Below are 12,500 nucleotides of genomic sequence, written 5' to 3'. Positions count from 1 at the left end.
TAAAGGTTAATTAAATCAATGCAAATACATTCAGTGAATCCATTAGATTGTTGCCTACTGTTTTGTATGTAATAGTATTATTTCGTGGAGTTTGATGGTGAATTGTATACTGTACTATACACTCACGTTCCTCTCCACCTCAATGAGGCGGTCTTTAACCTTCAGAAGTTCCCTGGTGGTCTCGTGGCTCTCCTTCTCCCACTTGGTGACAGTCTGAGAGTCTTCCCCACCTCTGGGAGGTGAGCTCTGCACCATCCTCTCCTCCTCCTCCCTCTGACGCAAGGCCTCGTAGTTCTTCTTCACCTGCACAGGTCACAACAGAGGTCAAAGGTCAAACCTCCAACCCTAAACACCCCTAGAGACCCTAAGGAACTGTAAGCTGTGGTGGCCACACCTAACCCTATCTGAGATCTAAGACGGTGATGGTTCTAGACATGGAAAACACTTACAGAGAAGGAACATAGCTCCAAATATTTCACAGACTCTTGGCAACTTCCTTAAATAGATAAAACCACGAGTTGGAAGGGTGAATGAATCAATAATGAATGAATGGCCTCCGAGAAGAAATGCAGTGAGTGTTCCGGTGTTATGCTGAATCATAGAAGGCTCTCTGGGCTGTGGTTTTGGACAGAGTGTACCGTAAACATTAGCTAGCTCATCATTCGGGGGACTGACTGTAAAGGCTATGCTGGTTAGTTAGTAGACAGTAAAGGCTATGCTGGTTAGTTAGTAGACAGTAAAGGCTATGCTGGTTAGTTAGAAGACTGTAAAGGCTATGCTGGTTAGTTAGTAGACAGTAAAGGCTATGCTGGTTAGTTAGTAGACTGTAAAGGTTATGCTGGTTAGTTAGTAGACAGTAAAGGCTATGCTGGTTAGTTAGTAGACTGTAAAGGCTATGCTGGTTAGTTAGTAGACAGTAAAGGCTATGCTGGTTAGTTAGTAGACTGTAAAGGCTATGCTGGTTAGTTAGTAGACTGTTAGTAGACTGTTAAGGCTATGCTGGTTAGTTAGTAGACTACTAGTAGACTGTAGAGGCTATGCTGGTTAGTTAGTAGACTGTAAAGGTTATGCTGGTTAGTTAGTAGACAGTAAAGGCTATGCTGGTTAGTTAGTAGACTGTAAAGGCTATGCTGGTTAGTTAGTAGACAGTAAAGGCTATGCTGGTTAGTTAGTAGACAGTAAAGGCTATGCTGGTTAGTTAGAAGACTGTAAAGGCTATGCTGGTTAGTTAGTAGACAGTAAAGGCTATGCTGGTTAGTTAGTAGACTGTAAAGGCTATGCTGGTTAGTTAGTAGACTGTAAAGGCTATGCTGGTTTGTTAGTAGACTGTAAAGGCTATGCTGGTTTGTTAGTAGACTGTAAAGGCTATGCTGGTTAGTTAGTAGACAGTAAAGGCTATGCTGGTTAGTTAGTAGACTGTAAAGGCTATGCTGGTTAGTTAGTAGACTGTAAAGGCTATGCTGGTTAGTTAGTAGACAGTAAAGACTATGCTGGTTAGTTAGTAGACTGTAAAGGCTATGCTGGTTAGTTAGTAGACTGTAAAGGCTATGCTGGTTAGTTAGTAGACAGTAAAGACTATGCTGGTTAGTTAGTAGACTGTAAAGGCTATGCTGGTTAGTTAGTAGACTGTAAAGGCTATGTTGGTTAGTTAGTAGACTGTAAAGGCTCTGCTGGTTAGTTAGTAGACTGTAAAGGCTATGCTGGTTAGTTAGTAGACTGTAAAGGCTATGCTGGTTAGTTAGTAGACTGTAAAGGCTATGCTGGTTAGTTAGTAGACAGTAAAGACTATGCTGGTTAGTTAGTAGACTGTAAAGGCTATGCCGGTTAGTTAGTAGACAGTAAAGGCTATGCAGGTTAGTTAGTAGACTGTAAAGGCTATGCTGGTTAGTTAGTAGACAGTAAAGGCTATGCAGGTTAGTTAGTAGACTGTAAAGGCTATGCTGGTTAGTTAGTAGACAGTAAAGACTATGCTGGTTAGTTAGTAGACTGTAAAGGCTATGCTGGTTAGTTAGTAGACAGTAAAGGCTATGTTGGTTAGTTAGTAGACAGTAGAGGCTATGTTGGTTAGTTAGTAGACAGTAAAGGCTATGTTGGTTAGTTAGTAGACAGTAAAGACTATGCTGGTTAGTTAGTAGACTGTAAAGGCTATGCTGGTTAGTTAGTAGACAGTAAAGGCTATGCAGGTTAGTTAGTAGACTGTAAAGGCTATGCTGGTTAGTTAGTAGACAGTAAAGACTATGCTGGTTAGTTAGTAGACAGTAAAGGCTATGCTGGTTAGTTAGTAGACTGTAAAGGCTATGCTGGTTAGTTAGTAGACAGTAAAGGCTATGCTGGTTAGTTAGTAGACAGTAGAGGCTATGCTGGTTAGTTAGTAGACTGTAGAGGCTATGCTGGTTAGTTAGTAGACTGTAAAGGCTATGCTGGTTAGTTAGTAGACAGTAAAGGCTATGCTGGTTAGTTAGTAGACAGTAGAGGCTATGCTGGTTAGTTAGTAGACTGTAGAGGCTATGCTGGTTAGTTAGTAGACAGTAAAGGCTATGCTGGTTAGTTAGTAGACTATAAAGGCTATGCTGGTTAGTTAGTAGACTGTAAAGGCTATGCTGGTTAGTTAGTAGACTGTAAAGGCTATGCTGGTTAGTTAGTAGACTGTAAAGGCTATGCTGGTTAGTTAGTAGACTGTAAAGGCTATGTTGGTTAGTTAGTAGACTGTAAAGGCTATGTTGGTTAGTTAGTAGACTGTAAAGGCTATGCTGGTTAGTTAGTTAGTAGACAGTAAAGGCTATGCTGGTTAGTTAGTAGACAGTAAAGGCTATGCTGGTTAGTTAGTAGACTGTAAAGGCTATGCTGGTTAGTTAGTAGACAGTAAAGGCTATGCTGGTTAGTTAGTAGACAGTAAAGGCTATGCTGGTTAGTTAGTAGACAGTAAAGACTATGCTGGTTAGTTAGTAGACTGTAAAGGCTATGCTGGTTAGTTAGTAGACAGTAAAGGCTATGCTGGTTAGTTAGTAGACTGTAAAGGCTATGCTGGTTAGTTAGTAGACTGTAAAGGCTATGCTGGTTAGTTAGTAGACAGTAAAGGCTATGCTGGTTAGTTAGTAGACAGTAAAGGCTATGCTGGTTAGTTAGTAGACAGTAAAGGCTATGCTGGTTAGTTAGTAGACAGTAAAGGCTATGCTGGTTAGTTAGTAGACAGTAAAGGCTATGCTGGTTAGTTAGTAGACAGTAAAGGCTATGCTGGTTAGTTAGTAGACAGTAAAGGCTATGCTGGTTAGTTAGTAGACAGTAAAGACTATGCTGGTTAGTTAGTAGACAGTAAAGGCTATGCTGGTTAGTTAGTAGACTGTAAAGGCTATGCTGGTTAGTTAGTAGACAGTAAAGGCTATGCTGGTTAGTTAGTAGACAGTAAAGACTATGCTGGTTAGTTAGTAGACAGTAAAGGCTATGCTGGTTAGTTAGTAGACTGTAAAGACTATGCTGGTTAGTTAGTAGACAGTAAAGGCTATGCTGGTTAGTTAGTAGACTGTAAAGGCTATGCTGGTTAGTTAGTAGACAGTAAAGGCTATGCTGGTTAGTTAGTAGACTGTAAAGGCTATGCTGGTTAGTTAGTAGACTGTAAAGGCTATGCTGGTTAGTTAGTAGACTGTAAAGGCTATGCTGGTTAGTTAGTAGACTGTAAAGGCTATGCAGGTTAGTTAGTAGACTGTAAAGGCTATGCTGGTTAGTTAGTAGACTGTAAAGGCTATGTTGGTTAGTTAGTAGACAGTAAAGGCTATGCTGGTTAGTTGGTAGACTGTAAAGGCTATGCTGGTTAGTTAGTAGACTGTAAAGGCTATGCTGGTTAGTTAGTAGACAGTAAAGACTATGCTGGTTAGTTAGTAGACAGTAAAGGCTATGCTGGTTAGTTAGTAGACTGTAAAGGCTATGCTGGTTAGTTAGTAGACAGTAAAGGCTATGCTGGTTAGTTAGTAGACAGTAAAGGCTATGCTGGTTAGTTAGTAGACTGTAAAGGCTATGCTGGTTAGTTAGTAGACAGTAAAGGCTATGCTGGTTAGTTAGTAGACAGTAAAGACTATGCTGGTTAGTTGGTAGACTGTAAAGGCTATGCTGGTTAGTTAGTAGACAGTAAAGGCTATGCTGGTTAGTTAGTAGACTGTAAAGGCTATGCTGGTTAGTTAGTAGACTGTAAAGGCTATGCTGGTTAGTTAGTAGACTGTAAAGGCTATGCTGGTTAGTTGTTTTGATTTCCATTTGTTTGTCACACACCGTTTTGAGCTCCTGGCGCAGTTGCTGGTTGAGGTTGGAGGACTCCTGCAGTCTGGCCTCCAGGGCGGCGATCTTCTCCTCTTTGATCTCCAGGGAGGACTTCAGACTGGACTCCAGCTTGGACTCCAGCAGCTTGTATCTGAACACGAGAGGAGATTTGTTAATCATAATAATCATAATAATCATACAGATCAAGGTCATCAAATCTGGCTACAGTACTAGTGACAGCTAATATCCCTATACATCCCATAATATATATAATAATACCTTATACTGTAATACCATGCATTGTCTACATTTATACTGTACATATCATAACTATACATATCATATTGACATTCTATATTCTCATGTATATTCACTTTATATTCATTTATTTATACTCCCTGTAACACCATGCACTGTCTATATTATCATGTCTTCTGCACCATCTGGTTGGATGCCAAACTACATTTCGTTGTCTCAGTACTTCTGTACTAGATTAAAGTTGAATCTAATCTAATCTAATCTAGCTAGTGTGCTCACTACCTACTATGGACCTTCACTCATGACTTAACTTAATAATGCAATGTAATCATGAATATAGTGGGTGTATTGGACTGTGTGTGTGTGTGTGTGTGTGTGTGTATGTGTTACCTGTCATCAGAACACTGTTCATCGTGTGTGAGTGTGTGTGTGTGTGTGTGTGTGTGTGTGTGTGTATGTGGGTGTGTGTGTGTGTTACCTGTCATCAGAACACTGTTCATCGTCCGTCAGTAGTCTCTCCTTGTTCAGACCGATCTTCTCCAGCTCGTGAGTCAGTTTCTCCAGATCGTTGTTCATCTGCTGTGTCCTCAGTTTCTCACTCACTAGCTCCTGCACAGCACCATCACACACACACTCTGGGTCACTCTACAATCTACAGGGGTGCAAACTGGTGATGGCCCAAAAAGGTGTCACATTTTTTTTGTGGCTAATCTCAGGGGGGAGGAATAGCGCTAGCACTAATGGTGTTAAATAGATACCGCTAGCACTAACGGCGGTCTAACAATGATGCGTGTGTAAGTAGCGGCAGCCCTGACCTTAACACCTGCAGAATTACTTCGAAAACAGTTTACTGTGACTGTGTTCTCTGTGCTGTCTGGAATTGTACCTAGCTCCCTGAAGCTAAAAGTTATTTCAACAGCAGCAGAGTTTAGCAGATAGGGAGATTAGTTAGCTCGCGCATCATGTGACTTGGATGAGACTTAGACCCCCCCGACACAAACACACCCAAAATATTTTTTTGCAGATCTACACAATTCACGGATGACATATTTTGAGATAAAAACGGCTTATTTAGCAGAAAGGTGACAAGTTTGCACCCCTGAATCTACCTTTTCCAATTCAAATCAAGCTTTTACAAGCCATTGTGTAACTTTAACAAGTGTATACTTTTTGAGCTATACTAAAAATCTGACTGAAACCGTATTCATTCCTATGGCCGTTCTCTCTCCATGAACGGGGACATTTCTAAATGTATCTCCTCCTTGATCTTTTAAGCTCGACACCTCAATTCAACTTTAAAATGTAGAGACGACTGGATACACTTAAAGAACATTCATTCAAATTTGTGATACGATTTAGATCTTTCAACTTTTTTTTTTTACTTTTAAAAAAGCCTTTTTACAGTCGCATAAATTAACATTGGTTAACTACTGTTGCTATGGTCATACTCAAAAAGCTACACCAAGCTCGACAGTCCCATCCAAATGTAAACTGTATCCACTGCCATATTAACACTTTGCATACCCACAAAGCTTCTTCATGAACTTCTAAACCTTTTCTAGTTCAGACAGATTATCTACATCTAAATGATAAACAATCTTACCTCTCTCAATGCGGCCAGCGTCTTCTTATCGATGGAGCCCAGTTTGACCAGCTCCTTATTCTCCTTCTCCAGGTCTTTGACTCTGGTGCAGGAGTCCTTGAAGAAGATCATCTCCTTGCCCAGCGAGCGGTTCTCCTTCTCCAGCTGGTTGACCCTGACGTTGCTGTCGTCCAGCTTGGAGTCCCTGATCTCCGCCTGCTGTCTCAGACGCTTCAGATCAAATCAAAAGTCAGTTTAGTCACGGCACATTTCATATATAAGAGACATCGACGTGCACATCTTTGACTTATCTGCTGGGGCCAAAACATAACGAAGGGCTTTTTCTTCATTATTTGATAATTTATTCATACATCAATGCGATACAATGCGCTTTCCATTAAAAAAAAAGAGAAAAAAAAGAGGGAGATATTAAAAACCTTATTTTATTTTTATTGGATGTTTACTATTTGATAGTCCCGCTCTCTGTATTACTGATATGATGGGGAAATGTCTAGCCTAATTCTTGTCTATGTTGAAAATGTTTGTTTTTAAAAAAGAAAAAGATGTATTTAAATGTATGTAATTAAGAGAGGGAGGGAGGGGGGGGTTATTTGATTTTCATGTTTAGAAAAGAAAAACACGAAAGAAAGAGTCATCTGTGATATTTGTGTATACTTCGTGTATATGTACTCTTTGAATAAAAACTTTGTTTAAAAAAATAAAATAAAAACCTTATTTTCCTTCTCCAGTTGTTTCTTGTCCTTCTCCAGCTGAGAGCTCTCCTGCTCCAGGGTCTTGTTCTCCTGCTCCAGCTGCTCCAGACGCTTACTGGAGATCTTCAGCTCCTCCAGGCTGCGTTGGAGACTCTGGTTCTCCGCCTCCACGTCCTGCAGCTCCCCCTCCAGCTGCTGAATCTTCCTGCTGCTATTCTCCAGGGCCTTCTGCAGACGCTGGTTCTCCGTGTCCAGGCCCTGGTAGCTCACCTCCAGCCTCTCCGACTTCTTGGACGAGGCCTTCAAGAGCTCCAGGCTCCTCTTCAGCTGGCTCCTCTCGCTCTCCAGCTCCCGGTTCTCCAGCTCCAGCTGGGCCGCCTTGGCCCCGGCCGAGCGGTGGTTCTCGGCGGCGCGGCGGAGGTCGAGGTTCTCCTCGTCCAGCTGGGCGTTCTCCTTCTCCAGAGCCTCCAGCTGGAAGGAGGTGCTCCGTAGACCTTCGACCTTCTTCTTCAGAAGACGACACTCGGCTTCCAGATCGGCGTTTTCCTTGTCCAGGGCCGACACCTGGACGGTAGGAGAAGAATATGCATCAATATATTGTGACGTTAGAATTATTAATTATTAGAGAAGGTTCTATCTCCATTTTTGTCAAAATTTAGTTTTTTACATAATCTGATCCATTAGGTGTTTATTAATGCCTGTGTGGTGTTATTTTTAAAATGTTGAATTTTTTTAGTTAGAAATTAATAAAATACAAAGGTTCCATCTCACAAAACATAATGGAATGTAAAAACCTTGACGCTCAATATCTCTGAACTACCCTAAACGGAGATAGAACCTTATAATTCTAAGCTCACGATATGCCTCAATGGCATCAATATGTATACAATAAATGCTTTGTACATATTATGTCAAATGATTCATATATACATGTAACATTTTTCTCACATACGACATACACATAGTAGTTGAGAGATAAAGGCTTCATAACAAGAAAGTCTGTAAACATCGGGCGTACGGACAATGTAGAGACCAGTGGCGGTAGAGATCGGAGGAGAGGCTCATTCTGATGCATGTGTGCTTGATACCACTCCTCATTCCATTCCATACATTACAATGAGCCCGTCCTCTGATTTCTACCTTCACCAGCCTCTCCTTTTTAGCGACAGACAGATCTAGAGAGAATCGGACCTTGTCACAGGTGATGCCCAGACTAGCCACGCGTTTCTGCAGGCTCTCGTTCTCTCTCTGCAGCCTCTGAACCACCATCTCCAGCTCCTCTGCCCTCTCACCCTTCTCTTTAAAGATCTCCATTTCTACAGAGGTGAGTAGAGGGGAACAGAGTAGAGTAGGTTTGAATAGAATGGAAATGGAAGACAACCGGATAAAACAGGATAGAACATTCAATAATAGCAGGGGTGCAAACTGGTGATGGCCCAAAAAGGTGTCACATTTTTGTTTGTGGCTAATCTTAGGGGGGAGGAATAGCGCTAGCACTAATGGTGTTAAATAGATACCGCTAGCACTAACGGTGGTTTAACAATGATGCATGTGTAAGTAGCGGCAGCCCTGACCTCAACACCTGCAGAATTACTTCGTAAACAGTTTACCGTGACTGTGTTCTCTATGCTGTCTGGAATTGTACCTAGCTCCCTGAAGTTATTTCAACAGCAGCAGAGTTTAGCAGATAGGGAGATTAGTGTTAGCTCGCGCATCATGTGACTTGGATGAGACTTAGACACCCCCCCCCCCCCACACACACACCCAAAATATTTTTTTTGCAGATCTACACAATAGGGATGGACGGTTTTTCGGTTAAACCGAAAACCGGGGTTTATAAAAATAGAAACGGTTTTTTATCAAAACCGTCTGAAACCAGATTTTTTTTAAAAAAATGTTTATGTTGTTCAAAGAATAAAACTGGAACATGTCACATGTTTGTCGTGCGTGAAAATAACAATGATACAGTCTGAATCTGCCACGCAATGAGTGAGAGGTTTGGTCAGTTGTGAAGAATAACTGAGGATTAATATCTAATTGGGATTATATTTAAGGGTAACGAATCACTCTATGGGAAAGATAGTTGCCTTCAGTTATTGGTAGATAGGAAAGGTTTTTTACAATTACTCGCTTACATTTAATAAGATAATTTTCGCTGCTCTCTGTAAAGCGCATTGGGTCACTTTTGTGAGAAATGCGCTATAGAAATAAAATGTGATTTGATTTGATATCAATCAATCAATCAAACTGTATTTATGTTCTATAGCACAAATCATGCATTGAATGTAACTCCAAGTGCAGTATTTACTAAACCACAATATAATAAAACAAGAGCTATACGGATCAAGAGTGTTTGTGCACAGCACCACTGTGTGTGAAGGCGCTACTGAAAGTGATGACAGAACGCATGTCTCAGAAGATACGCGGTCACTTAGTGACGCAAAGGTAGTTCTGTATTTATCTCTATCTGTATTAGTACATTTATTTTGAAAGCTCTATTTTGACAGCTCTACCATGGGCACTTTTATTTTGATGGGGCATTCTTTGTTGATTGACTTACGACAGTTCAGGACGAGTCAGTCTCGCGGCATGTGGTTTTTATGAAAAGCTTTAAGTATGTTCACTGCATAATTCTAAGTCTAATATTTCAGTGATTATTGAGCAGTATTCAAATATTTAAATACATTGAGCAGCAGCTGAAACTTTGTCTAAGAACCAAGATATTGAGAAAGCAGTTCATTCAATGAAGACGCTGTTCCAAGAGATGATCTTCCGTGCAGGCGTGCACCCTGGATCAGCGGAGCTGGTGTGTTAAGTGTTCATGTGTTTTCATGTATGGTGTAGCTTACAAAAGTCTGCCTTTCCACTTATATTTGTGAAACTAAGTAGCCTAAATGTGTTGCGACTGTGCTTACGGTGTTTTAATGGTGTTCGACATGAGTGTATTGTAGCAGTAGGGCTCAATTATTAGAAATTGTCGCTCCTTTTTTTTATTTTATTTTATTTTTTTTTTCGTTTTTCGGTCGTTTTTCGGTTAACCGGAAAACCGCGGTTTTAGTCTTTGACGGTTTTTCGGTTTCAATAATTGGAAACCGTCCATCCCTACTACACAATTCACGAATGACATATTTTGAGATAAAAACGGCTAATTTAGCAGAAAGGTGACAAGTTTGCACCCCTGAATGGAATAGAGTACAGTCAACCAGAGCAGAATGGAATGGAGTAGAATCAAATAATCAAACAAACAGCTTCAGGTGTGGCACAATAGATAACAGTCCAAAAGCACACGACGGACATATACAGACAATCTATGTTGAATCGGACATCATACTGTCGTCATCACAACACTGTAAGCTCTTACCTTTGCGTAGCTGCTTCTTTTCGAACTCTATCTTGTTGAGTTTGGAGCTGGTCTCTCGGATGGACTCGTGGAGGACCCGGTTCTCCTTCTCCACGTCTTTGACCCGAGCCTCGGCGCCCACTTGGGAGCGCTGGCGGAGCGAGGAGATGGTCTGGGTCAGGTGGGAATTCTCCTGCTCTAAACCCTTCACCTGGGGGAGAACATGAGAGAGACAGGAGAGGTTTTTATCATGAGCCATGTTGATTAAATTAAATGGTCTTTCTGCTGTAGAACTATGACCTGAAGTACATTCATGTATGCCTGATGTAGCCCATCGTTTAAAAAAAAAAAAAAAATCTTTACTAAAAACGATGTCCTTCCTATGTTTAAAAAATCATGAGCTGATCAAAGACAATTTCCTTACAACTTTCAATAAAGAATTTAATCTTGAATATTTTTCAATATGGTGTTATGGAGGCTTGAGGAACAACGGGCATCTGGCACTTGTCCTTTTACTGTAAACACCCTAAATGAAATCGCCTGGGTGCGTGTGTGTGTGTGTGTGTGTCTGTGGCCTCATTACATTACATCTCTGTCTGCAATTGATTTCCCCTTGGTGCCACCCAGGGACTTCTGAACAACCAGATGAATGCACACACTCACGCACACACGACTCTGACTAATGTCATTGGAGTTTCTTGGAAGAAGATTCAGTCAATTTCCTTTCGGCTCATCTAAAATGAAAGGCTGTTTGGAAAGGAAAGTGCACGCACGTGTGTGTGTGTGTGTGTGTGTGTGTGTGTGTGTGTGTACCTGTCTCTCAGAGTTCTCCCTCAGTGTGTCCAGTGTCTTCTCCAGCAGACCTTTCTCCTTCATCAGATCGGTACTGAGGCCCTCTGCGCTGCGGAGACTGTCCCTGTCTGTGTCCAGCTCACTCTCCAGAAGGGCCAGCTACGCACACGCACACACACAGACACACACACACACACACACACACACACACACACACACGATTTGAGACCAAATGACAGTATGCAGCATAGGCACTCACCCTTTCAATTCAAGAGCCCATTATTCTTTTTCTATGATGACCATAATTCAATTAATTAATCTCACACCTAACCATGTGAATAATATTTCTATAGTGGGATGTGAGAGCTCCAACATGCATCACATCTCTTCTCCTTCCTAAAGTAGCCCTAGCAACACAGAGCTGCCTGGGACTGAAGAGAGGGGTAATTAACCACAACACACTCTCTACAGAGGGAGGGAGGGAGGGAGAGAGGGAGAGAGGGAGAGAGGGATGGAGAGAGGGAGGGAGGGAGAGAGGGAGGGAGGGAGAGAGGGAGGGAGGGAGGGAGAGGGAGGGAGGGTCTGAATGATCTCTGAATAAACGGCTAAATTCACTTCTGTTTCATCTTCTCTGCCCCCCCCCCCCCCCCCCCCCCCCACACACACACACACACACACACACACACACACACACACTCACACTCACACTCACACTCACACTCACACTCACACTCACACTCACACTCACACTCACACTCACACTCACACTCACACACTCACACTCACACTCACACACACACACACACACACACACACTCACACTCACACACACACACACACACTCACACTCACACTCACACAATAACACAATAACACAATAGATTCTTCAAAAGGGCAGGCTGATTGCTAATCAAAGATAGACAGCAAGCACCTCATTCGGTCAAAGCAGCTTCATTCAAAACAGGCTGCCAAAACATCGCTCGTCTACAGAGGCAGCCAGTTAAACCGCTGTTATTGTCCAAGTCTTCTACCATAGATTAACTTCTGAATGTGTTTCTTTAGAAACCCAGACCCAGTGACGCTCGCTACCTCAGTCTCCCCCTCTTCTCTTCTCTGCGTGGGAGAAAGGGCAAGGCACATTTGAATGCTTTTTTTATTCTAAGAGCACAGAAGAGAAGGGCTTACACATCTCAAAATAGCTGGGAGACACTCAGTTGATCCTTAGAGAGGAGTGTTTAAGCATTAAGACTGGGGGGGGGGATAGAGAATGAAGAAATGCTCTGCGGGATTTACTGGTTTCTTTCTCTCTCTCTCTCTCTCTGCCATTGAGGGTCGGGGTGAAATATAGAGGGGCTGGCATTAGATGCTAATGTGCGGGTTACAGCCCAGGCTGCTATTGTCATCTGTGATCAGGAGCCCATGTGGTTTCCATGGTTGGTGGTCTGGGCTTGAGTAGGGGGACCTGTTTAGAGTGCAAATGAAGAGGCCATTGTGGAAGGAAGTGGAAGGAACTGTGTAGGGAACTAGTTGACAAAACGTTATCGTAGCGGACATGTAGAGGGGA

General features: G+C 42.1%; 1 protein-coding gene across 1 annotated transcript in view; it reads right to left on the bottom strand.

Moving 5' to 3' along the window:
* Positions 1-12,500, bottom strand: part of LOC308174199 (girdin-like) — a gene marked incomplete at both ends in the record, with an annotated part of 79,067 nt that overhangs the window by 13,257 nt on the left and 53,310 nt on the right. Inside the window, 8 exons of the mRNA XM_080549281.1 lie at positions 127-303; positions 4,264-4,402; positions 4,988-5,118; positions 6,113-6,322; positions 6,823-7,368; positions 7,996-8,120; positions 10,166-10,355; positions 10,958-11,095. Of these exons, the coding sequence (XP_080405407.1) occupies positions 127-303; positions 4,264-4,402; positions 4,988-5,118; positions 6,113-6,322; positions 6,823-7,368; positions 7,996-8,120; positions 10,166-10,355; positions 10,958-11,095 (1,656 nt within the window). The remainder of the gene's footprint in view (positions 1-126; positions 304-4,263; positions 4,403-4,987; positions 5,119-6,112; positions 6,323-6,822; positions 7,369-7,995; positions 8,121-10,165; positions 10,356-10,957; positions 11,096-12,500) is intronic.

This window comes from Nansenia antarctica (genome assembly GCF_963989245.1).
Source record: "Nansenia antarctica genome assembly, chromosome: 19".
Taxonomy (NCBI): Eukaryota; Metazoa; Chordata; class Actinopteri; order Argentiniformes; family Microstomatidae; genus Nansenia; species Nansenia antarctica.
Note: the sequence above shows the minus strand (reverse complement) of the source record. Positions and strands in the feature narration are given on the sequence as shown.